Source organism: Oncorhynchus mykiss, chromosome 11, assembly GCF_057628025.1.
Source record: "Oncorhynchus mykiss isolate SJ-2025 chromosome 11, ASM5762802v1, whole genome shotgun sequence".
NCBI lineage: Eukaryota > Metazoa > Chordata > Actinopteri > Salmoniformes > Salmonidae > Oncorhynchus > Oncorhynchus mykiss.
In genome coordinates this window covers 2549716-2577239 of record NC_143032.1, presented here as the reverse complement: position 1 = coordinate 2577239, position 27524 = coordinate 2549716, and the positions used below count along the sequence as shown (strand labels likewise).

The 27524-nt window shown below is 45.0% G+C and overlaps 1 protein-coding gene across 2 annotated transcripts in view; it reads right to left on the bottom strand.

The window, feature by feature from the left end:
• The window catches only part of plod2 (procollagen-lysine, 2-oxoglutarate 5-dioxygenase 2), a 115637-nt gene that overhangs the window by 43942 nt on the left and 44171 nt on the right, over positions 1-27524 (bottom strand). For both annotated transcript variants that reach the window (XM_036934661.2, XM_036934659.2), the window contains exons 4-7: positions 22305-22468; positions 12226-12338; positions 7813-7876; positions 3440-3537 (exon numbers count right to left, since the gene is read on the bottom strand). In XM_036934661.2, coding sequence (XP_036790556.2) covers positions 3440-3537; positions 7813-7876; positions 12226-12338; positions 22305-22468 — 439 coding nt within the window. The remainder of the gene's footprint in view (positions 1-3439; positions 3538-7812; positions 7877-12225; positions 12339-22304; positions 22469-27524) is intronic.

Below are 27524 nucleotides of genomic sequence, written 5' to 3'. Positions count from 1 at the left end.
GAGAGGAGTAGAGGTAATTATTCTCCCTTCTGAAGTCAATCACTAGCAGCTAGGCAGATCAGGCAGGCAGGTCATACTGTATAGATAGATCACTAGCAGCTAGGCAGGTCATATTGTATCGACAGATCACTAGCAGCTAGGCAGGTCATACTGTATAGATAGATCACTAGCAGCTAGGCAGGTCATACTGTATAGATAGATCACTAGCAGCTAGGCAGGTCATACTGTATAGATAGATCACTAGCAGCTGGGCAGGTCATACTGTATAGATAGATCACTAGCTGCTAGGCAGGTCATACTGTATAGATAGATCACTAGCAGCTGGGCAGGTTTAGCTTCAGCGTAGAAGGAGAAGAGAAGAGAAGAGAAGAGGAGAGAATAAGAGAAGGAGAAGAGGAGGAATATAGCTTTAAATATTATTCAGCCTACTCACTAGTGTCTATCTGACAGCAGTTTGAACCCCAGAGTGAAATTCATCATCATACAATCATAGATATCCCCATAGCAAAACACACACACACACACACGTGGGAGCATTTTGACGACAGTACTAGTGTTGGGATCCATGTCTTGGCTAAACAACAACAGATTCTCTGGTACATAATAGAACTGTTGGAGGTGAACTCTGTGTGTGTGCGTGTGCGTGTGTGTGTGCGTGTGTGTGTGTGTGTGTGTGTGTGTGTGTGTGTGTGTGTGTGTGTGTGAGTGTGTGTGTGTGTGTGTACGAGCGTGTGTTTCTAATCATTGTAAGCCAGGGATTCCCCGCTCTACCTCGTCTGACGACAACAACCACACAACAGATGTCATTCAGGTGCAACTAAACTAGACTTCATTTCAAGTGAATCCACATCAACTGTTGTGTTGATCCTGCCGGTTACTTTGTGACAGGTCGTTAAGTTAGGCCTTTAACCATTAACCTGACCTTAACTCACTGTTCCCAAAAGCTACTTTTTTATTTATTTTACCTTTATTTAACTAGGCAAGTCAGTCAAGAAAAAAAATCGTATTTATAATGACGGCCTATGAACAGTGGGTTAACTGGTCTAGGAACAGTGGGTTAAGTTTTTTTCAGGGGCAGAACGACAGATTTTTACCTTGTCGGGTTGGTGATTCGATCTAGCAACCTTTCAGTTACAAGTCCAACGCTCTAACCACTAGGCTACCTGCCACCTCTACACTCTAACCACTAGGCTACCTGCCACCTCTACACTCTGACCACTAGGCTACCCTGCCACCTCTACACTCTAACCACTAGGCTACCTGCCACCTCTACACTCTAACCACTAGGCTACCTGCCGCCCCTACACGCTAACCACTAGGCTACCTGCCTCCTCTACACTCTAACCACTAGGCTACCTGCCTCCTCTACACTCTAACCACTAGGCTACCTGCCTCCTCTACACTCTAACCACTAGGCTACCTGCCGCCCCTACACTCTAACCACTAGGCTACCTGCCACCTCTACACTCTAACCACTAGGCTACCTGCCACCTCTACACTCTAACCACTAGGCTACCTGCCACCTCTACACTCTAACCACTAGGCTACCTGCCGCCCCTACACTCTAACCACTAGACTACCTGCCTCCTCTACACTCTAACCACTAGGCTACCTGCCACCTCTACACTCTAACCACTAGGCTACCTGCCACCTCTACACTCTAACCACTAGGCTACCTGCCACCTCTACGCTCTAACCACTAGGCTACCTGCCACCTCTACACTCTAACCACTAGGCTACCTGCCACCTCTACACTCTAACCACTAGGCTACCTGCCGCCCCTACACGCTAACCACTAGGCTACCTGCCTCCTCTACAATCTAACCACTAGGCTACCTGCCGCCCCTACACTCTAACCACTAGACTACCTGCCTCCTCTACACTCTAACCACTAGGCTACCTGCCGCCCCTACACTCTAACCACTAGGCTACCTGCCGCCTCTACACTCTAACCACTAGGCTACCTGCCACCTCTACACTCGAACCACTAGGCTACCTACCACCTCTACACTCTAACCACTAGGCTACCTGCCACTTCTACACTCTAACCACTAGGCTACCCTGCCACCTCTACACTCTAACCACTAGGTTACCTGCCGCCCCTACACTATAACCACTAGGCTACCTGCCTCCTCTACACTCTAACCACTAGGCTACCTGCCACCTCTACACTCTAACCACTAGGCTACCTGCCGCCCCTGCTGGTACATTTACAAGGTTCTGTGTGATGACAGGTCTGCCCAGGCACTTCATCAGGCCGGTACCAATACAGAGTCAATGTGCAGGGGAACGAGGTAATTGAGGTAGATATCTACATATAGGTAGGATAAAGTGACGAGTCTAAAGAATTAATGCAAAAAGGATCAATGCATATAGGTAAATAGTTAACCAATAGCTACACAGACTATTTAGCAGTCTTATAGCTTGGGGGTAGAAGATGTTCTGGGTTCTGTTGGTTCCAGACTCAGTGCATCCCCAGGAGAATGATTTCTGAATTTACCAGACATCCTGCTATGGACTCACTGACCCAGTGTTATAGTACTGGTACGGAGAGAGGGAGAGGGGGGTGGACAGAGAGAGGGAGAAGGGAGGGCGGACAGACAGAGAGATGGATGGAGGGAGGGAGAGGTTAAATTGCAGAGAGAGGGGTGGAGGGAGAGAGAGAGGCAGGGTTGGATGGATAGAGGGAGGGAGGGAGGGAGGGAGGGAGGGAGGGAGGGAGGGAGGGAGGGAGGGAGGGAGGGAGGGAGAGAGAGAGAGAGAGAGGGAAGGTTGGATGGATAGAGGGAGGGAGGGAGGGAGGGAGGGAGGGAGGGAGGGAGGGAGGGAGGGAGGGAGGGAGGGAGGGAGGGAGGGTTGGATGGAGGGAAAAGTTAAATTGCAGAGAGGGGGGTGGAGGGAGAGATAAGATGGAGGATGTGATCAAGAGGGATGTAGTGAGAGAAGGGAGGGAGCGATGTAGTGAGAGAAGGGAGGGAGGGATGCAGTGAGAGAAGGGAGGGAGGGAGGTAGAGATGAGGAGGAAAGGAGGGAGGTAGAGAGAGAGAGAAAGGAGGGAGTGAGGTAGAGACGAGGAGGGAGTGACACCGAATGTTGGCTGGATTCCAGTGAAGTTCCCCCACACAGATTCTAAAGAATCCCAACTATTCCTCCAACGTAGAATCCCTAACTCTAGAGATGTTTCAGCACAGCTATTTGGACAGGAACCTCAGAAAGTTGGCCTGAACACCAGCCTTCCAGGCAGCTCTGGGGAGGGTTGCATCTTTTCATTCCAACTACAATAAAGCATTGTGAAACACTGACATAATTCAACAAGGCTGAAACAGTGATTATACATGTTTTTGAACTGGGGTCATGGATCTGGACCCAGACACCTGAACAGCGGATTTTACCGTGGATGGTTCCCAGCATGTTCAAACATGAATAATGTCTTACTCACTTTGGTGTTGGCGTTTCCATGGACGACCACTGGCAGTGTGTCGTACACGGTGTTTCTGACTCGTACTCTCTCCGTTCCAAACTTCAGAAGAACTTCGTCTTTAGGGAGAGACAGGAGCACAGAAGAACAGGGTTGATATTACGCTACTGGGGCCTTACAGTATCTAAACATGATCTCAACTCTTTATTTATCTGGCTGTCACAAGACTCTGTCTGGACTCTGTCTGGACTCTGTCTGGCTCTTTGGCTCAATACACAGTCACTGGCACAAAACAGAACTCAGTAACTGTCTAATAAATGTAATCTCTGTGAAATAAGGTTGTAAAAATGCTAAAGTTGTTTTTACAGATTGGTACAATTCCAAAATCTATAAATACTTTTCCTGAGTGTAATTTTCATCAGCTGGAGATAGGAAACCGAGACTCCAGAAAGCTGAGAGTTTCAAAGACAGAGACTCCTGGAAACAGTTTACAGCAGGGGATAGAGGGGTAAAATGAGCCAAAGTGGTAGTTGAGCCACCCATTGTTTCTAGGAAACCACACACAAGATGTATAATTTGACAAAATATCTAGGAAGAGGTCATCATTTCATGAAGTCTGTGAAGGAGAAAACCACATGGAAAAAGTGGTAAGCGAGTTAGGGCCAAAAAACAGATTTTCACCAAGCCAAACGAGTGCATTCGGAAAGTATTCAGACCCCTTGACTTGATACACATTCTGTTGTTACCCCCTTATTCTAAAATGGATTAAATTGCTTTTTTCCCTCATCAATCTACACACAATACCCCGAAATGACATCACAATACCCCAAAATGACATCACAATACCCCAAAATGACATCACAATACCCCAAAATGACATCACAATACCCCAAAATGACATCACAATACCCCAAAATGACATCACAATACCCCAAAATGACAAATCAAAAACGTTTTTTATACTTTTTTTGCAATTGTAGAACTTTTTTTTTAAATACACCTTTGGCAGCGATTACAGCCTCGAGTCTTCTTGGATATGACGCTACAAGCTTGGTACATCTGCATTTGGGGAGTTTACCCCATTCTTCTATTGCAGATCTTCTCAAGCTCTGTCAGGTTGGATGGGCAGCGTCGCTGAACAGCTATTTTTAGGTCTCTCCATAGATTTCGATCAGGTTCAAGTCCGGGCTCTGGCTGCCCCACTCAAGAACATAGAGAGACTTGTCCCGAAGCCACTCCTAAATTTCTTGGACTGTGTTCTTAGGGTCGTTGTCCTGTTGGAAGGTGAAACTTTGCCCCAGGCTGAGTAGGTTTTTATCAAGGATCTCTCCATTCTTCAATCTGTTAATTTTTCGCTCAATTCTGATTAGTCTCCAAGTCCCTGCCGTTGAAAAACCTCACCACAGCATGATTCTGCCACCAGCATGCTTCACAGTAGGGATGGTGCCAGGTTCCCTTCAGATATGTGATGCTTGGCATTCGGGACAAAGAGTTAAATATTGTTTTCATCAGACCAAAGAATATTGTTTCTCATGGTCTGAGAGTCCATTAGGGGCCTTTTGGCAAACTCCAAGTGGGCTGTCATGTGCCTTTTACTGAGGAGTGGCTTCCATCTGGCCACTCTACCATAAAAGCCTGATTGGTGGAGTGCTGCAGAGAAGGTTGTCCTTCTGGAAGGTTCTCCAATCTCCACAGAGAAACTCTAGATCTCTGTCAGAGTGACATTCGCAGGGCAGCCAGCTCTAGGAAGAGTCTTGGTGGTTCCAAACTTCTTCCATTTAAGAATGATGGAGGCCACTGTGTTCTTGGGGACCTTCAATGCTGCAGAAATGTTTTGGTACCCTTCCCCAGATCTGTGCCTCAACACAATCCTGTCTCGGAGCTCTACAGACAATTCCTTCAACCTCATGGCTTGGTTTTTGCTCTGACGTGCACTGTCAACGGTGGGATCTTCTATAGACAGGTGTGTGCCTTTCCAAATCATGTCCAATCAGTTGAATTTACCACAGGTGGACTCCAATCAAGTTATAGAAACATCTCAAGGATGACCAATGGAAACAGGAGGCACCTGAGCTCTATTTCAAGCCTCATAGCAAAAGGTCTGAATACTTAAGTAAATACGGCATTTATTTTATTTATTGGTATTACATTTGCTAAAAAAATAAATAAGATAAAAAACTGTTTTCACTTTGTCATTATGGGGTATAGTGTGTAGATTGATCAGAAATAAAAACACATTTAATCAATTTTAGAATAAGGCTTTAATGTAAGAAAATGTGGAAAAAAGAAACCTGAATACTTTATGAATGGCCATGGGGTGAGTATTGTGTAAAAGGTTTTATCGTGCTTGTTTTCTTTTACCAAAGTCAAATGTTTTGTAAATCAGTTAGGGTCTCTATAACTAGGAGGCTGTAAACCATGACAGGTCATCCTTGTAGCTGTGTGGGCTAACATGCTGAAACACTGATTCATTCTCAAGGCCATCAGACTGTTAAACAGCCATTACTAACATCTGCTAACCATGTGGATGTGACAAATAAAATGGGGTAAGTTGAGCCAATGGCCATGGGGTGAGTTGAGTCCATGGCCATGGGGTAAATTGAGCCCATGGCCATGGGGTAAGTTGCGCCCATGGCCATGGGGTAAGTTGAGCCAATGGCCATGGGGTAAGTTGAGCCCATGGCCATGGGGTAAGTTGAGCCAATGGCCATGGGGTAAGTTGAGCCCATGGCCATGGGGTAAGTTGAGCCAATGGCCATGGGGTAAGTTGAGCCAATGGCCATGGGGTAAGTTGAGCCCATGGCCATGGGGTAAGTTGAGCCAATGGCCATGGGGTAAGTTGAGCCAATGGCCATGGGGTAAGTTGAGCCCATGGCCATGGGGTAAGTTGAGCCATGGCCATGGGGTAAGTTAAGCCAATGGCCATGGGGTAAGTTAAGCCCATGGCCATGGGGTAAGTTGAGCCAATGGCCATGGGGTAAGTTGAGCCAATGGCCATGGCGTAAGTTGAGCCAATGGCCATGGCGTAAGTTGAGCCAATGGCCAACACACCCCATACAAATGATGATTACATTCTGTCAGTTTTATGCATGATGTGATATGCATAGTATTTTGCAGTGTGTCATGTCTCTGAACTCAAGATGGAGCCTTTTTATTGGTACAGAGCAGACATCATCGTAAGTTGAGCCAATGGCCTTGGGGCAGACATCATCATGTCCTGCGTAAACAAACGTAAAACGAGCTGGTGTCTGGCCCCCCTTGAGATTCCTGAGAGCAGCCGAGGAAGTGAGAGAAGGGAACAAGTCCATTAGAGCAGCAGCAAGGAATGAAGAAATTGACAGAATGACTCTGCCGAGGTGCATGAACTAAAATAAAACAAACAAGGAGCTTTGTGAAGAGAGGCCGTGACAGAGTAGCAGAGGAACACGAGGTCTGATGACATGGAGTCTGAGCTTGATAAACAGATCAAAACATCTCGCAGACCAGTTTCATGAGCTCAGTAACGTCAAATGCAGATAACTTGCCTACGAATTGGCACATCGAAATAACATCCCTGTCCCAGACAACTGGTCACGAAATGAAAGGTTACGTGATATTGAACAGAAAGATCTACAACTGAATGTAGGAATACATTTCAGATTTACAATATACCACACCCCCATTCCATGAATTAAACTTTAACATACCAGCACCATCACAAGATACCATCACCTACTTACCCAATGATGGCTCAACTTACCCTGTCCCGATTCTAAACGTACCCCATACCCCATTCTAAACGTACCCCATACCCCATTCTAAACGTACCCCATACCCCATTTTAAACCTACCCCATACTCCATTCTAAACCTACCCCATACCCCATTCTAAACATACCCTATACCCCATTATAAACGTACCCCATTCTAAATCTACCCCATACCCCATTCTAAACGTACAAAATACCCCATTCTAAACGTACCCCATACCCCATTCTAAACCTACCCCATACCCCATTCTAAACGTACCCCATACCCCATTCTAAACGTACCCCATACCCCATTCTAAACTTACCCCATACCCCATTCTATACGTACCCCATACCCCATTCTAAACGTACCCCATACCCCATTCTAAACGTACCCCATACCCCATTCTAAACCTACCCCATACCCGGGGTGTGTGTTGTGCCAAGAAACAAACCTGTTATGTTTAAATCCATTCTGATTATTTCCAGGGACAACACAACATCATGAAATATATGTAGATATCATTGTTAGAAAGAACACAATTTTTTCCCTTGACGGAGTGATGCTGAAGGTACAAGATGGCACAACATACCCTATTCTAAACCTACCCCATTCTAAACCTACCCCATACCCCATTCTCCCCTAATAAGGGCTGTGGCAACTCACCGATTGCTCCATTTAAGTTCTGGAAAATCTGAGACTTGTGGTCCAAAGTCATGTTCAAACTCTCCTGGGAAAAAAACAACATAAAGAACATTGAAATAAAAATGACAAGTGAAATCATCTGGTTATTTTAATCGGTTTGTCTTCTGGGGTGTGATGTGTTTTCAGGCATTTTTATGAGGACATGCGGTGGGATAACAACCCTGGTTAGACTTCCAGTTATCATGACACCATGATAACTGGGAGTCTAACCCTCTGTAACACAGTACTTACAGCACTTACCCTCTGTAAAGGGTCCAGGTATGTCTACACTGAGTACATTCCTCAATATCAGTCCAAGATATCAACTTCCCAGGTCATGCTTCAAAACCAACTTTATAAAGAGGTTTTAAAATTTGGTTCCGTGTGACTGAACATTCCATGACGTACACTAAGGCATAGCTGTCAGAATAGATGGATGCCGTTCATGATTCATATAATTCACCAATACATGTCTTGGCAGTCCCTAAAACATATTGCTGTCAGGTTGTAAATCATAACTTGTTTGCTGCCTCAACACATTTGTGATGAACTGTTTCAGTTACAATTTCTCCATATTTTTTTATGAAAATGGACGACTGTAGTTAAGGCTGGAAATGTCAATACAATCAGACTAGCAAGGGGCGATGATCACAAGTCAGTCGTAACGTGGACAATAGGCTAGTGTCACAAGTCAGACATAACGTGGACAATAGGCTAGTGTCACAAGTCAGTCGTAACGTGGACAGTAGGCTAGTGTCACAAGTCAGACATAACGTGGACAATAGGCTAGTGTCACAAGTCAGTCGTAACGTGGACAATAGGCTAGTGTCACAAGTCAGTCGTAATGTGGACAATAGGCTAGTGTCACAAGTCAGTCGTAACGTGGACAATAGGCTAGTGTCACAAGTCAGTCGTAACGTGGACAATAGGCTAGTGTCACAAGTCAGTCGTAACGTGGACAATAGGCTAGTGTCACAAGTCAGTCGTAACGTGGACAATAGGCTAGTGTCACAAGTCAGTCGCAACGTGGACAATAGGCTAGTGCACACGTGTCAAACACAAGGCCCGCGGGCCGAATAGGACACAAGCGAGTTTAAACAAGTCAACAGTTGATTCATCTACTTTATGAAATTACAGCCTGATGCGCTGGCGTCTGTGAATTCAACATCAGATGCGATATTTCAGTATGTCCCGTTTACAGCAGAGGGGGTCGCTCCTCTTTTCAGTTCGCTGCAGCTAGCGCCTAGAACGAGCTGCAACAAACACTCAAACTGGCCAGTTTTATCGCCCTCTATTCATTCAAATTCTCAATCATGGACACTCTTACTGAAAGTTGTGTCTGCTTCACGTGATGTATTGTTGTCTCTAGCTTCGTACCCTTTGTGCTGTTGTCTGTGCCCAGTAATGTTTGTAACATGTTTGTGTTGTTACCATGTTGTGTTGCTACCATGTTGGACTGCTGCCATGTTGTTGTCATGTTGTGTTGCTACCATGCTGTGTTTTCATGTGTTGCTCCCGTGCTATGTTGTTGTCTTAGGTCTCTCTTTATGTAGTGTTGTGTTGTCTCTCTTTATGTACTGTTGTGTTGTCTCTCTTGTCATGATGTGTCTTTTGTCCAAAATGTTTATTTTATTTTTAATCCGAGCCTCCGTCCCCGCAGGAGGACATTTGCCTTTTGGTAGGCCGTCATTGAAAATAGGAATTTGTTCTGAACTGACATTGGGACAAAGATCATTATTTTTGGAGAAATGTCCTCTGGTCTGATGAAACAAAAATTTTACTATTTGGCCATAATGACCATCGTTATGTTTGGAGGAAAAAGGGGGATGCTTGCAAGCCGAAGAACACCATCCCAACTGTGTGAGGGGCTCTCACAGCCAGACAGGTGATTTTCTGCCCAAACTCTGTATGCCCTGAGCTCTCCATCCTTGTTCCTGCAACTAACTCTGTATGCCATGGGCTCTCCAACCTTGTTCCTGCAGCTAACTCTGTATGCCATGGGCTCTCCATCCTTGTTCCTGCAACTAACTATGTATGCCATGGGCTCTCCATCCTTGTTCCTGCAACTAACTCTGTATGCCATGGGCTCTCCAACCTTGTTCCTGCAGCTAACTCTGTATGCCATGGGCTCTCCAACCTTATTCCTGCAGCTAACTCTGTATGCCATGGGCTCTCCAACCTAGTTCCTGCAGCTAACTCTGTATGCCATGGGCTCTCCAACCTTGTTCCTGCAGCTAACTCTGTATGCCATGGGCTCTCCAACCTAGTTCCTGCAGCTAACTCTGTATGCCATGGGCTCTCCAACCTTGTTCCTGCAGCTAACGCTGTATGCCATGGGCTCTCCAACCTTGTTCCTGCAGCTAACTCTGTATGCCATGGGCTCTCCAACCTTATTCCTGCAACTAACCAGTGCTTCATTTGGGAAACCAAGTGAAATATGTTCAGGAACATTGATAGTAACATGTTTTCATAACGAAACATATTCCACTAAACTGTTGACAGCCCCTCTGAGTGCTCCAGAACGGAATAAAGGAGAGAGAGGAGGAGAACGTACGGTGGGGAGATATTCTGTATAGCTAAAGGTGGAATTTGATATGTCAGCCTATTAATTATGAAAACATTAAACAAATCCCTAGACGAATCAAATGCAAATTCACTAGAATTGTTAGCTAACAGTACGCCGCCCTGCACAATCCATGAAACAAAAGCATCACCCAGGGCTGTACGTCCTCTCCCAGATTTGTGGATAGACATTGAGGAGTGTAGCACAAGGTAACCAGTCCATCCAGTATGCATAATGGTTTATCCACACTCAAAGGTGATTACTCAAATGTGTTTAATTTTGGAGTATAGGCTAGACCAATTATGTACCAAAGAGATCGTAAATCAGTTTAGATGTATGTGTCTCTGCCGTGAGTAATATGCAGTAGGCTATGTATTGTAAAACGTCACAATCGTCATTTTAATTCAGTTTATTTTTGGCTTGGGCTCATCATTTTTGGCTTCGAAACAACATAAAAACAACCACGTTCTCCACTCAGTTTCAAGCTGTTGTTAAACCTTTTTCTTCAAATCGATCATCGCAGTGAGGTGAGTTGTAAAAAGCGCGATACTGGTTGATGTGATTTTAGATTGCGTTAGCATTGATGTCAAAGTGGTTGGAAGAACAATAGAGCCTTGAGTACCAGGACATTAGGACCTGATGGAGGGACAATAAGAGCCCTGAGTACCAGGCCATTAGGACCTGATGGAGGGACAATAGAGCCCTGAGTACCAGACCATTAGGACCCGATGGAGGGACAATAGAGCCCTGAGTACCAGGACATTAGGACCTGATGGAGGGACAATAGAGCCCTGAGTACCAGGCCATTAGGACCTGATGGAGGGACAATAGAGCCCTGAGTACCAGACCATTAGGACCTGATGGAGGGACAATAGAGCCCTGAGTACCAGGCCATTAGTACCTGATGGAAGGACAATAGAGTCCTGAGTACCAGGCCATTAGGACCTGATGGAGGGACAATAGAGCCCTGAGTACCAGGCCATTAGTACCTGATGGAGAGACAATAGAGCCCTGAGTACCAGGCCATTAGGACCTGATGGAAGGACAATAGATCCCTGAGTACCAGGCCATTAGGACCTGATGGAGGGACAATAGAACCCTGAGTACCAGGCCATTAGGACCTGATGGAAGGACAATAGAGCCCCGAGTACCAGGCCATTAGGACCTGATGGAGGGACAATAGAGCCCTGAGTACCAGGCCATTAGGACCTGATAGAGGGACAATAGAGCCCTGAGTACCAGGACATTAGGACCTGATGGAGGGACAATAGCGCCCTGAGTACCAGACCATTAGGACCTGATGGAGGGACAATAGAGTCCTGAGTACCAGGCCATTAGGACCTGATGGAGGGACAATAGAGTCCTGAGTACCAGGCCATTAGGACCTGATGGAGGGACAATAGAGCCCTGAGTACCAGGCCATTAATACCTGATGAAAGGACAATAGAGTCCTGAGTACCAGGCCATTAGGACCTGATGGAGGGACAATAGAGCCCTGAGTATCAGGCCATTAGAGACCTGATGCTCGTTAGCGAGTTGGGTACTACCGACACATGTCCAGAATCCATAAGAGGAGATTCAACATAAACTCCACGGTCACGTGTAATTTTACCGCGGTCATGACTCATTCTGGCGTGGCGGTAATACCCAGGCAACACAACAACCGGAGGAACTGCAATAATGTAAATACCGAAGCACATTCCAGAGCATTTACCCTATAGAAAAGTTCCAGGTATATCAGAGTTTTAGCATGTGATTTACAATACCGTGAGTGATGACATTTTAGTATACGACCGCCAGCGTTGCTAGAGCCACACAGGACCACCACTCACCCTCTGTTGAGGGTCCAGGTATATTTTGGTGTAGAACAGCTGGTCGTCATCGTTCTCGTGAAGGTTCCATTGCTCTACGATCTTGGTCACATACGGGGCGTAGCCGATGATGCCTAGCGGTTCAAAACAGAGATAAAAACCAGATTGAGTTCAACAAATGGGGTCCTATAGAACAAAATATGAGGTGAACTGTGGGTGATTGTGTTGTAGTATGGGGTGATTGTGTTGTAGTATGGGGTGAACTGTGGGTGATTGTGTTGTAGTATGGGGTGATTGTGTTGTAGTATGGGGTGAACTGTGGGTGATTGTGTTGTAGTATGGGGTGAACTGTGGGTGATTGTGTTGTAGTATGGGGTGAACTGTGGGTGATTGTGTTGTAGTATGGGGTGAACTGTGGGTGATTGTGTTGTAGTATGGGGTGAACTGTGGGTTATTGTGTTGTAGTATGGGGTGAACTGTGGGTGATTGTGTTGTAGTATGGGGTGAACTGTGGGTGATTGTGCTGTAGAATGGGGTGAACTGTGGGTGATTGTGTTGTAGTATGGGGTGAACTGTGGGTGATTGTGTTGTAGTATGGGGTGAACTGTGGGTGATTGTGTTGTAGTATGGGGTGAACTGTGGGTGATTGTGCTGTAGAATGGGGTGAACTGTGGGTGATTGTGTTGTAGTATGGGGTGAACTGTGGGTGATTGTGTTGTAGTATGGGGTGAACTGTGGGTGATTGTGTTGTAGTAGGGGGTGAACTGTGGGTGATTGTGCTGTAGTATGGGGTGAACTGTGGGTGATTGTGTTGTAGTATGGGGCGTTTGTGTTGTAGTATGGGGTGAACTGTGGGTGATTGTGCTGTAGAATGGGGTGAACTGTGGGTGATTGTGTTGTAGTATGGGGTGAACTGTGGGTGATTGTGTTGTAGTATGGGGTGAACTGTGGGTGATTGTGTTGTAGTATGGGGTGAACTGTGGGTGATTGTGCTGTAGTAGGGGGTGAACTGTGGGTGATTGTGTTGTAGTAGGGGGTGAACTGTGGGTGATTGTGTTGTAGTATGGGGTGAACTGTGGGTGATTGTGTTGTAGTATGGGGTGAACTGTGGGTGATTGTGCTGTAGTATGGGGTGAACTGTGGGTGATTGTGTTGTAGTATGGGGTGAACTGTGGGTGATTGTGTTGTAGTATGGGGTGAACTGTGGGTGATTGTGTTGTAGTATGGGGTGAACTGTGGGTGATTGTGTTGTAGTATGGGGTGAACTGTGGGTGATTGTGTTGTAGTATGGGTTGAACTGTGGGTAATAGTGTTGTAGTATGGGGTGAACTGTGGGTGATTGTGTTGTAGTATGGGGTGATCTGTGGGTGATTGTGTTGTAGTATGGGGTGATTGTGTTGTAGTATGGGGTGAACTGTGGGTGATTGTGTTGTAGTATGGGGTGAACTGTGGGTGATTGTGTTGTAGTATGGGGTGAACTGTGGGTGATTGTGTTGTAGTATAGGGTGAACTGTGGGTGATTGTGTTGTAGTATGGGGTGATCTGTGGGTGATTGTGTTGTAGTATGGGGTGAACTGTGGGTGATTGTGTTGTAGTATGGGGTGAACTGTGGGTGATTGTGCTGTAGTATGGGGTGAACTGTGGGTGATTGTGTTGTAGTATGGGGTGAACTGTGGGTGATTGTGTTGTAGTATGGGGTGATCTGTGGGTGATTGTGTTGTAGTATGGGGTGAACTGTGGGTGATTGTGTTGTAGTATGGGGTGAACTGTGGGTGATTGTGTTGTAGTATGGGGTGATTGTGCTGTAGTATGGGGTGAACTGTGGGTGATTGTGCTGTAGTATGGGGTGATTGTGTTGTAGTATGGGGTGAACTGTGGGTGATTGTGCTGTAGTATGGGGTGAACTGTGGGTGATTGTGTTGTAGTATGGGGTGAACTGTGGGTGATTGTGTTGTAGTATGGGGTGAACTGTGGGTGATTGTGTTGTAGTATGGGGTGAACTGTGGGTGATTGTGTTGTAGTATAGGGTGAACTGTGGGTGATTGTGTTGTAGTATGGGGTGATCTGTGGGTGATTGTGTTGTAGTATGGGGTGAACTGTGGGTGATTGTGTTGTAGTATGGGGTGATTGTGTTGTAGTATGGGGTGAACTGTGGGTGATTGTGCTGTAGTATGGGGTGAACTGTGGGTGATTGTGTTGTAGTATGGGGTGAACTGTAGGTGATTGTGTTGTAGTATGGGGTGAACTGTGGGTGATTGTGTTGTAGTATAGGGTGAACTGTGGGTGATTGTGTTGTAGTAGGGGGTGAACTGTGGGTGATTGTGTTGTAGTATGGGGTGATTGTGTTGTAGTATGGGGTGAACTGTGGGTGATTGTGTTGTAGTATGGGGTGAACTGTGGGTGATTGTGTTGTAGTATGGGGTGAACTGTGGGTGATTGTGTTGTAGTATAGGGTGAACTGTGGGTGATTGTGTTGTAGTATGGGGTGAACTGTGGGTGATTGTGTTGTAGTATAGGGTGAACTGTGGGTGATTGTGTTGTAGTAGGGGGTGAACTGTGGGTGATTGTGTTGTAGTATGGGGTGATTGTGTTGTAGTATGGGGTGAACTGTGGGTGATTGTGTTGTAGTATGGGGTGAACTGTGGGTGATTGTGTTGTAGTATGGGGTGAACTGTGGGTGATTGTGTTGTAGTATGGGGTGAACTGTGGGTGATTGTGTTGTAGTATGGGGTGATCTGTGGGTGATTGTGTTGTAGTATGGGGTGATTGTGCTGTAGTAGGGGGTGAACTGTGGGTGATTGTGTTGTAGTATGGGGTGATCTGTGGGTGATTGTGTTGTAGTATGGGGTGAACTGTGGGTGATTGTGTTGTAGTATGGGGTGATCTGTGGGTGATTGTGTTGTAGTATGGGGTGAACTGTGGGTGATTGTGTTGTAGTATGGGGTGATCTGTGGGTGATTGTGTTGTAGTATGGGGTGAACTGTGGGTGATTGTGTTGTAGTATGGGGTGATCTGTGGGTGATTGTGTTGTAGTAGGGGGTGAACTGTGGGTGATTGTGTTGTAGTATGGGGTGATCTGTGGGTGATTGTGTTGTAGTAGGGGGTGATCTGTGGGTGATTGTGTTGTAGTATGGGGTGAACTGTGGGGGATTGTGTTGTAGTATGGGGTGATTGTGTTGTAGTATGGGGTGAACTGTGGGTGATTGTGTTGTAGTATGGGGTGAACTGTGGGTGATTGTGTTGTAGTATGGGGTGATTGTGTTGTAGTATGGGGTGATTGTGTTGTAGTATGGGGTGATTGTGTTGTAGTATGGGGTGAACTGTGGGTGATTGTGTTGTAGTATGGGGTGAACTGTGGGTGATTGTGTTGTAGTATGGGGTGAACTGTGGGTGATTGTGTTGTAGTAGGGGGTGAACTGTGGGTGATTGTGTTGTAGTATGGGGTGAACTGTGGGTGATTGTGTTGTAGTATGGGTGAACTGTGGGTGATTGTGTTGTAGTATGGGGTGATTGTGTTGTAGTATGGGGTGATTGTGTTGTAGTATGGGGTGATTGTGTTGTAGTATGGGGTGATTGTGTTGTAGTATGGGGTGATTGTGTTGTAGTATGGGGTGAACTGTGGGTTATTGTGTTGTAGTATGGGGTGAACTGTGGGTGATTGTGTTGTAGTATGGGTGAACTGTGGGTGATTGTGTTGTAGTATGGGGTGATTGTGTTGTAGTATGGGGTGAACTGTGGGTGATTGTGTTGTAGTATGGGGTGATTGTGTTGTAGTATGGGGTGAACTGTGTGTGATTGTGTTGTAGTATGGGGTGATTGTGTTGTAGTATGGGGTGATTGTGTTGTAGTATGGGGTGAACTGTGGGTGATTGTGTTGTAGTATGGGGTGATTGTGTTGTAGTATGGGGTGATTGTGTTGTAGTATGGGGTGATTGTGTTGTAGAATGGGGTGAACTGTGGGTGATTGTGCTGTAGTATAGGGTGAACTGTGGGTGATTGTGTTGTAGTATGGGGTGAACTGTGGGTTATTGTGTTGTAGTATGGGGTGAACTGTGGGTGATTGTGTTGTAGTATGGGTGAACTGTGGGTGATTGTGTTGTAGTATGGGGTGATTGTGTTGTAGTATGGGGTGAACTGTGGGTGATTGTGCTGTAGTATGGGGTGAACTGTGGGTGATTGTGTTGTAGTATGGGGTGAACTGTGGGTGATTGTGTTGTAGTATGGGGTGAACTGTGTGTGATTGTGTTGTAGTATGGGGTGAACTGTGGGTTATTGTGTTGTAGTATGGGGTGAACTGTGGGTGATTGTGTTGTAGTATGGGGTGAACTGTGGGTGATTGTGTTGTAGTATGGGGTGATTGTGTTGTAGTATGGGGTGAACTGTGGGTGATTGTGTTGTAGTATGGGGTGATTGTGTTGTAGTATGGGGTGAACTGTGGGTTATTGTGTTGTAGTATGGGGTGAACTGTGGGTTATTGTGTTGTAGTATGGGGTGATTGTGTTGTAGTATGGGTGAACTGTGGGTTATTGTGTTGTAGTAGGGGGTGAACTGTGGGTGATTGTGTTGTAGTATGGGGTGATTGTGTTGTAGTATGGGGTGAACTGTGGGTTATTGTGTTGTAGTATGGGGTGAACTGTGGGTGATTGTGTTGTAGTATGGGGTGATTGTGTTGTAGTATGGGTGAACTGTGGGTTATTGTGTTGTAGTAGGGGGTGAACTGTGGGTGATTGTGTTGTAGTATGGGGTGAACTGTGGGTGATTGTGCTGTAGTATGTACTGTATTCTTCCATAAATTATAAAGATTATGCATTTCGTTTTCTCCAGAATCTGTCATGTAGCAAGACAACGATCCAAAACACACAATCAAGTATACATGAAAATGACCATATAAAGCCGTTTTGGAATGGCATAGTTCAGACCAAAATGTCAGTCGAGATGTTGAGGCAGGACTTTAAACCACCAGTTCATGCCTGAAAACCCACAAATGTTGCCGAGTTAAAGCAATTCTGCATGGAAGATTGGGACGAAATTCGTCCAACAGAGATGTGAGAGACTGATCAACAACTACAGGAAGTGTTTGGTTGGAGTCATTGCAGCTAAATGTGGTACAACCAGTTATTGAGTGTAAAGGGGGCAATTACTTTCAATTACTTTCTCACACGGGGGGGATTGGTGTTGCATAACTTTGTTCATGAAATAAATTAAATAAGTATCGTCATTTATGTGTTATTTATATAATATTAGGTTTTGGATGAACATCTGAAGAACATTTAGTAGAAAAAAATAATATGCCAAAGTAGAGTACATTTGAAAGGGTCAAATACTTATTCACAGCATTCTACATATCATTCAGAGGTAAAAGATATGATCCAACAGCATTCTACATATCATTCAGAGGTAAAAGATATGATCCAACAGCATTCTACATATCATTCAGAGGTAAAAGATATGATCCAACAGCATTCTACATATCATTCAGAGGTAAACGATATGATCCAACAGCATTCTACATATCATTCAGAGGTAAACGATATGATCCAACAGCATTCCACATATCATTCAGAGGTAAAAGATATGATCCAACAGCATTCTACATATCATTCAGAGGTAAAAGATATGATCCAACAGCATTCTACATATCATTCAGAGGTAAAAGATATGATCCAACAGCATTCTACATATCATTCAGAGGTAAAAGATATGATCCAACAGCATTCTACATATCATTCAGAGGTAAACGATATGATCCAACAGCATTCTACATATCATTCAGAGGTAAACGATATGATCCAACAGCATTCCACATATCATTCAGAGGTAAAAGATATGATCCAACAGCATTCTACATATCATTCAGAGGTAAAAGATATGATCCAACAGCATTCTACATATCATTCAGAGGTAAAAGATATGATCCAACAGCATTCTACATATCATTCAGAGGTAAAAGATATGATCCAACAGCATTCTACATATCATTCAGAGGTAAACGATATGATCCAACAGCATTCTACATATCATTCAGAGGTAAACGATATGATCCAACAGCATTCCACATATCATTCAGAGGTAAAAGATATGATCCAACAGCATTCTACATATCATTCAGAGGTAAAAGATAGGATCCAACAGCATTCTACATATCATTCAGAGGTAAAAGATATGATCCAACAGCATTCTACATATCATTCAGAGGTAAAAGATATGATCCAACAGCATTCTACATATCATTCAGAGGTAAAAGATATGATCCAACAGCATTCTACATATCATTCAGAGGTAAAAGATATGATCCAACAGCATTCTACATATCATTCAGAGGTAAAAGATATGATCCAACAGCATTCTACATATCATTCAGAGGTAAAAGATAGGATCCAACAGCATTCTACATATCATTCAGAGGTAAAAGATATGATCCAACAGCATTCTACATATCATTCAGAGGTAAAAGATATGATCCAACAGCATTCACACTGCACACATTTTCACATGGGTAGCCACATAAAACCACTTCATCAAATAAGCTCTATAAACAAAAGTATGTGGACACCCCTTCAAATGAGTGGATTCGGCTATTTCCGCCACACCCCATGTATAAAATCGAGCACACAGCCATGCGATCTCCATAGACAAACATTGACAGTATAATGGCCTTATTGAAGAGCTCAGTGACTTTCAACGTGGCACCGTCATGGGATGCCACCTGTCCAACAAGTCAGTTTGTCAAATTTCTGCCCTGCTAGAGCTGCCCCGGGCTGTCATTGTGAAGTGGAAACATCTAGGAGCAACAACGGCTCAGCTGGGAAGTGGTAGGCCACACAAGCTCCCAGAAGTACCGAGTACTATACTGCCTCTGGAAGCAACAATAACTTTTAGTCTGGAGCCTCATGAAATGGGTTTACATGGCCGAACAGCCACACAGAAGCCTAAGAGCACCGTGCACAATGCAAAGTGTCGGCTGGAGTGGTGTAAAGCTCGCTGCCGAGATGGTTTGTCGAGACCGGTGTGGAAGAACTTGTCTGGCCTGCACAGAGCCCTGACCTCAACCCCATCAAACATCTTTGGGATGAATAGGAACGCCGACTACGAACCAGGCCTAATCGCCCAACATCAGTGCCCGACTTCACTAATGCTCTTGTGAAGCAAGTCCCCGCAGCATTGTTCCAACATCTAGTGGAAAGCCTTCTCAGAAGAGTGGAGGCTTTTATAGCAGCATTGTTCCAACATCTAGTGGAAAGCCTTCCCAGAAGAGTGGAGGCTGTTATAGCAGCAAAGGAGGGACCAACTCCATATTAATGCCCATGATTTTGGAATGAGATGTTTGACGAGCAGGTGTCCACATACTTTTGGTCATGTAGTGTATAAAACCACGTGACCACATCTACTGCGGAACTAAGTAATGAACTAAAAAAAACTCCTGGTGAAAATGATGGTCCCTACTCTAAACACCCCTCTCCTGTCCTGACTCTAAACACCCCTCTTCTGTCCTGACTCTAAACACCCCTCTCCTGTCCTGACTCTAAACACCCCTCTCCTGTCCTGACTCTAAACACCTCTCTCCTGTCCTGACTCTAAACACCTCTCTCCTGTCCTGACTCTAAACACCTCTCTCCTGTCCTGACTCTAAACACCCCTCTCCTGTCCTGACTCTAAACACCTCTCTCCTGTCCTGACTCAACCTCACCCCTCTCCTGACACCAAACACACCCCTCTCCTGTCCTGACTCAAACTCACCCTTCTCCTGACACCAAACACACCTCTCTCCTGTCCTGACTCAACCTCACCCCTCTCCTGACACCAAACACACCCCTCTCCTGTCCTGACTCTAAACACACCCCTCTCCTGTCCTGACTCAACCTCACCCCTCTCCTGACACCAAACACACCTCTCTCCTGTCCTGACTCAACCTCACACCTCTCCTGACACCAAACACACCCCTCTCCTGTCCTGACTAAAACTCACCCTTCTCCTGACACCAAACACACCTCTCTCCTGTCCTGACTCAACCTCACCCCTCTCCTGACACCAAACACACCCCTCTCCTGTCCTGACTTTAGCCTCACCCTTCTCCTGAAAGCAAACACACCCGTCTCCTGTCCTGACTCAAACTCACCCTTCTCCTGACACCAAACACACCCCTCTCCTGAAACCAAACACACCCCTCTCCTGACGCCAAACACACCCCTCTCCTGACACCAAACACACCCCTCTCCCGTCCTGACTCAACCTCACCCCTCTCCTCTCCTGTCCTGACTCTAAACACACCCCTCTCCTGTCCTGACTCTAGCCTCACCCTTCTCCTGCTCTGACTCTAGCCTCACCCCTCTCCTCTCCTGACTCTAGCCTCACCCTTCTCCTGCTCTGACTCTAGCCTCACCCATCTCCTCTCCTGACTCTAGCCTCACCCTTCTCCTGCTCTGACTCTAACCTCACATCTCTCCAGTTCTGACTGACTCTAAATTCACCCCTCTCCTGTCATACCATTCCCCAAACAAACCAAGGTTTCACCTCTCTGTGACCCTCCAGACCAGGTCCAGATAAAATAGAGCAGAGACAGACAGCAGGACCTGTCCCTGTTAGTTCGGTCCCTGGGTGATGTGGTTAGTTTGGCCCCTGGGTGATGTGGTTAGTTTGGCCCCTGGGTGATGTGGGCCGGAAGCCTGCCCTCGGAGACACAAACACAAGCTGTAATTTGATGCAGAGTACGGCCCACGGGGGACCAAGACAAATACACATGTCAACTTAATGACAGCCGTGCTGCAGGGAGAGGGGAGCAGCTGCTACAGGCTACAGGCTTTATAGAGGCTGAGAGGGGCCTACAGGAACACAACAATAATCAACCGGTCTACATTAAAAATAGCAGTAGGATGTTTCCACACCACACAGAAAGAATCATCATAACACAGTTCTGAATGTAGTGGTAAGTCAGCAGGATTGTCCCCTTGTTGGTCTATGGAGGTGATGAACGAGGCGCAGAAGACCTAAAGTTCAACAGAATCAACAGAAATACCTACTGTCTTCCAGGCAGGAAAGACCTCGGTGACTGTCTCGGTGCTTGTCGTGAAGTTTACAGAGAAAACACATTCTTTATTGTTTTTATTCTCTCTACATGAAAACACAGCCTGTGTGTGTTGTCCTTCCTCTATGAGCAATCAGTGTTGACACAGCAGAGCAGTGTCTATCAGGAGCGGTGACTAAGTTAAAGTCACCTCAAGTGCAATAGTTCAAAGAACTGACCTCATACTTGATCTGTGAGTTCTCTGAGGTCCTCTAAACTCTGGGCTGTAGAGGGATGACCTATGAGTTATATGAGGTCCTTTCAACTCTGAGCTGTAGAGGCTGTAGAGGAATTCTAAACTCTGGAGGGGTAGAGGGAATTCTAAACTCTGGAGGGGTAGAGGGAATTCTAAACTCTGGGCTGTAGAGGGATGACCTATGAGTTACATGAGGTCCTTTAAACTCTGAGCTGCAGAGGAATTCTAAACTCTGGGGGGGGGGGGGGATTCTAAACTCTGGAGGGGTAGAGGGAATTCTAAACTCTGGAGGGGTAGAGGGAATTCTAAACTCTGGAGGGGTAGAGGGAATTCTAAACTCTGGAGGGGTAGAGGGAATTCTAAACTCTGGAGGGGTAGAGGGAATTCTAAACTCTGGAGGGATAGAGGGAATTCTAAACTCTGGAGGGGTAGAGGGAATTCTAAACTCTGGAGGGGTAGAGGGAATTCTAAACTCTGGAGGGGTAGAGGGAATTCTAAACTCTGGAGGGGTAGAGGGAATTCTAAACTCTGGAGGGGTAGAGGGAATTCTAAACTCTGGAGGGGTAGAGGGAATTCTAAACTCTGGAGGGGTAGAGGGAATTCTAAACTCTGGAGAGGTAGAGGGAATTCTAAACTCTGGAGGGGTAGAGGGAATTCTAAACTCTGGAGGGGTAGAGGGAATTCTAAACTCTAAACTCTACATTTTTCACTTCTCCCGTTGACTTGCCAAACCCCAAACCCCGGTCTGGTCTGTCGAGTTTGTTTCACGAAGCTGTCCCGAAAGTATCGCAATGTTGGGCCTCTGTGTTTAGAAACTCTGTGATGACGGTGTTCTGGACCCACCTCCTGAGTTGAGGAAGCGCTTGCCGCTGCGGACGGACGGGTATTTGTCCTGTAGGCGTTTATCAGGCCAGACCAAACCCTCGGCAGCAAACAGGACCTTGTGATTGGCTTCCTGGAACTTCCTGAGTATCTCCTCTGGTCCCCCTGCGAAGATAAGATCATAACTGGAGAGAGAGAAGAAGGGGGGTAGAGTGAGAAAGAGAAGGAGAGAGAGGGCAGAGAGAGAAGAGAGAGGGGATAGAGAGAGAGGGTAGAGAGAGGGGTAAAGAGAGGAGAGAAGAGAGAGAGGGGTAGAGAGAGGAGAGAAGAGAGAGAGGGTAGAGAGAGGAGAGAGAAGAGAGAGAGGGGTAGAGAGAGGAGAGAGAAGAGAGAGCGAGGGTAGAGGTTAAATAACAGCATATTTAGATCCGAAGTTATACTACTACTATGGGCAGCTTCCCCCATTTCCTCCTCGAACTCCTCTTATCTATTCAACATCTGATTATCACTCCTAGCAACTGGGTCGTAACTGTCTCTACGGTAGATATACATCTAAAAGAAGCCATTTATTTTTATACTTCCCCTTTATTTAACCAAGTAGGCCAGTTGAGAACAAGTGAGACATGAGACATTCTTCACGCTGAAGCAGGGTGTCGGCTGACATTCATGCATTTAAATAGCCAATGAATGTGCAGATTGGCACATGTGTTTTTTTATTATTGCTCATTGCAAAAATGATATTTTAGTCTCGGGAGGTGTGTTTCCTGACCGACTACGAGGTTGGTTAATGATTGTCCCCCAGGGAAAATCCCCAGAATAAATGACAAGATAACTCAATAAATCTTTAAAAATTGTTTACATATTTGCCAAAGATGTTTCAGTTGCTCAATTGTACATCCAACTAAGGAGTTTGGCGCAGTATTTATCAAGTTAAAACAAAATGTGCGTTGTGTCGTCTTATGTAAACAGGTCCATCTCTCTGTTTATACTAATGGATTGAGAGCAACACCCCAGCTGTTCACCCCATGTGGGTGGGCAAATGGACATCGGCGAATCAAAACCCGCCATTTATTTACCCGTTGTGATGCACGGATGTTCCAAACTCCGATTTAGACTAGACTAGACTAGACTGATCCTATTTATAGTCCATGTGTATACTCAAATGATGTTTCTGACTCATATCGATGTCAAATAGGCTAATTTCTAGGGAATGTGCTGCTGTTGCTCTTTAAAAAAGGCATTTAGGAAAGAATTTAGAATGAGAAGAATGCACACGCACGCACACACACACGCACGCACGCACGCACACACACACACACACACACACACACACACACACACACACACACACACACAGAGAGAGAGAGAGATGGTAAAGGACAGAGATCCATGACCCCACACGTCACAGTGGTATACTAGAGATGTTAAAGGACAGAGATCCATGACCCCAACACATCACAGTGGTATACTAGAGATGTTAAAGGACAGAGATCCATGACCCCAACACATCACAGTGGTATACTAGAGATGTTAAAGGACAGAGATCCATGACCCCACACATCACGGTGGTCTACTAGAGATGGTAAAGGACAGAGATCCATGACCCCAACACATCACAGTGGTATACTAGAGATGGTAAAGGACAGAGATCCATGACCCCAACACATCACAGTGGTATACTAGAGATGTTAAAGGACAGAGATCCATGACCCCAACACATCACAGTGGTCTACTAGAGATGGTAAAGGACAGAGATCCATGACCCCAACACATCACAGTGGTATACTAGAGATGGTAAAGGACAGAGACCCATGACCCCAACACATCACAGTGGTATACTAGAGATGTTAAAGGACAGAGATCCATGACCCCAACACATCACAGTGGTATACTAGAGATGTTAAAGGACAGAGATCCATGACCCCAACACATCACAGTGGTATACTAGAGATGTTAAAGGACAGAGATCCATGACCCCAACACATCACAGTGGTATACTAGAGATGGTAAAGGACAGAGACCCATGACCCCAACACATCACAGCGGTATACTAGAGATGTTAAAGGACAGAGATCCATGACCCCACACGTCACGGTGGTATACTAGAGATGGTAAAGGCCATGGAGTGATGGAACATGGGAAAACACTCAGGATGAGGCCCATATACCAGAATGGGGAAAGGGTGTCATTTGTGACACGCACTGAGAACACACTGGGCCTTGACAGTGTGTTAACTTACATAGTAGGATGGATATGTCTTATTTCATTGTGTTATAACATGTGGTCTGTAGGTTTCTGTGTTATAACATGTGAACTGTACATACAAGTGTTACTGTAGATATATGTGTTATAACATGTGGTCTGTAGATATCTGTGTTACTGTAGATATCTGTGTTATAACATGTGGTCTGTAGATATCTGTGTTACTGTAGATATATGTGTTATAACATGTGGTCTGTAGATATCTGTGTTACTGTAGATATCTGTGTTATAACATGTGGTCTGTAGATATCTGTGCTACTGTAGATATCTGTGTTATAACATGTGGTCTGTAGATATCTGTGTTACTGTAGATGTCTGTGTTATAACATGTGAACTGTAGGTATCTGTGTTATAACATGTGAATTGTAGATATCTGTGTTACTGTAGATATCTGTGTTATAACATGTGGTCTGTGGATATCTGTGTTACTGTAGATATCTGTGTTATAACATGTGAACTGTCGATATCTGTGTTACTGTAGATATCTGTGTTATAACATGTGGTCTGTAGATATCTGTGTTAATGTAGATATCTGTGTTATAACATGTGAATTGTAGGTATCTGTGTTACTGTAGATATCTGTGTTATAACATGTGGTCTGTAGATATCTGTGTTACTGTAGATATCTGTGTTATAACATGTGAACTGTAGATATCTGTGTTATAACATGTGGTCTGTAAATATCTGTGTTACTGTAGATATCTGTGTTATAACATGTGGTCTGTAGATATCTGTGTTACTGTAGATATCTGTGTTATAACATGTGGTCTGTAGGTATCTGTGTTACTGTAGAGATATGTGTTATAACATGTGGTCTGTAGGTATCTGTTTTACTGTAGATATCTGTGTTATAACATGTGGTCTGTAGACATCTGTGTTACTGTAGACATCTGTGTTACTGTAGATATCTGTGTTATAACATGTGAACTGTAGATATCTGTGTTATAACATGTGGTCTGTAGATATCTGTGTTACTGTAGACATCTGTGTTACTGTAGATATCTGTGTTATAACATGTGAACTGTAGATATCTGTGTTATAACATGTGGTCTGTAGACATCTGTGTTACTGTAGACATCTGTGTTACTGTAGATATCTGTGTTATAACATGTGAACTGTAGATATCTGTGTTATAACATGTGGTCTGTAGATATCTGTGTTACTGTAGATATCTGTGTTATAACATGTGGTCTGTAGATATCTGTGTTACTGTAGATATCTGTGTTATAACATGTGGTCTGTAGACATCTGTGTTACTGTAGATGTCTGTGTTATAACATGTGGTCTGTAGATATCTGTGTTACTGTAGATATCTGTGTTATAACATGTGGTCTGTCGATATCTGTGTTACTGTAGGTATCTGTGTTATAACATGTGAATTGTAGGTATCTGTGTTACTGTAGATATCTGTGTTACTGTAGATATCTGTGTTATAACATGTGAACTGTAGGTGGTGACGGTTTATTCAAAGATGACAAAACATAACGTAGCATCACAAATGTTTGACTTTACAACAAAAATCAGGAACTAACCTTCCAGTTGACCCACCAGATATATACATCAACTCGTGTATTTGTGATTTTCCTTAGGAACTAGTCAGCAGCATCACCCTTTCTGGAATGCAATGAGACACACTTACTCTGAGGTGGGGCTGTAACTATTCTGAGAGACTAAAGTCAACTCTGTGAACCCGTATCACAGTTACCTGCATCAGTAATTCGCTGGTTCTCCAACTGTAGCTTCAGAGATTTCTAGAGTTAGGACCTTTCATGAAAGAAGGGAGGGTGTTTTAATACCGTGGAAACAGAAATCTCTCTCTCCCTCTCCCTCGCCTTATTAGCTGCTGTAATGATGTGAATGAACACTCAGTTAGATTTCAACAGGTCTGCACGGGTGAAAGGAGGTGTTTCTCATAATATGGTTATAAATGGACTTCCTGTCATTTCCTTCCAAGTGCCTTAAATGAGACTGTTATGTTTAATTAACTAAATTGACCCTCCCAAAATATGAACGTGGCTATCGGATCTGTACTCTTAGATGGCTTTCTGCAGCACATACAGTCCAAGACAAACCACAATCAGAACTCTCCCATGTATGCTGTTGTAAGTGGCAAGGCATCAGCACCTTGCAGGGGTTAATTATCCATCCTAGAGACCTTACAGAGAAGCTTTGTGCCCATTTAATGAGATCTCAGGCAATAACAACACTACAGGAGCCAGCCAGTAACCCTGACACCACCCCTACCAGTCATCCATAACACTACCCCTACCACCCCTACCAGTCATCCATAACACTACCCCTACCAGTCATCCATAACACCACACCTACCAGTCATCCATAACACTACCCCTACCACCCCTACCAGTCATCCATAACACTACCCCTACCAGTCATCCATAACACCACACCTACCAGTCATCCATAACACTACCCCTACCACCCCTACCAGTCATCCATAACACTACCCCTACCAGTCACCCATAACACTACCCCTATCACCCCTACCAGTCATCCATAACACCTCCCCTACCAGTCATCCATAACACTACCCCTACCACCCCTACCAGTCATCCATAACACTACCCCTACCAGTCACCCATAACACTACCCCTACCACCCCTACCAGTCATCCATAACACTACCCCTACCACCCCTACCAGTCATCCATAACACTATCCCTACCATCATCCATAACACTACCCCTACCATCATCCATAACACTACCCCTACCATCATCCATAACACTACCCCTACCAGTCATCCATAACACTACCCCTATCACCCCTACCAGTCATCCATAACACCTCCCCTACCAGTCATCCATAACACTACCCCTACCATCATCCATAACACTACCCCTACCAGTCATCGATAACACTACCCCTACCATCATCCATAACACTACCCCTACCAGTCATCCATAACACTACCCCTACCAGTCATCGATACAGGAGCCAGACAGTAAATATTCACACTGTT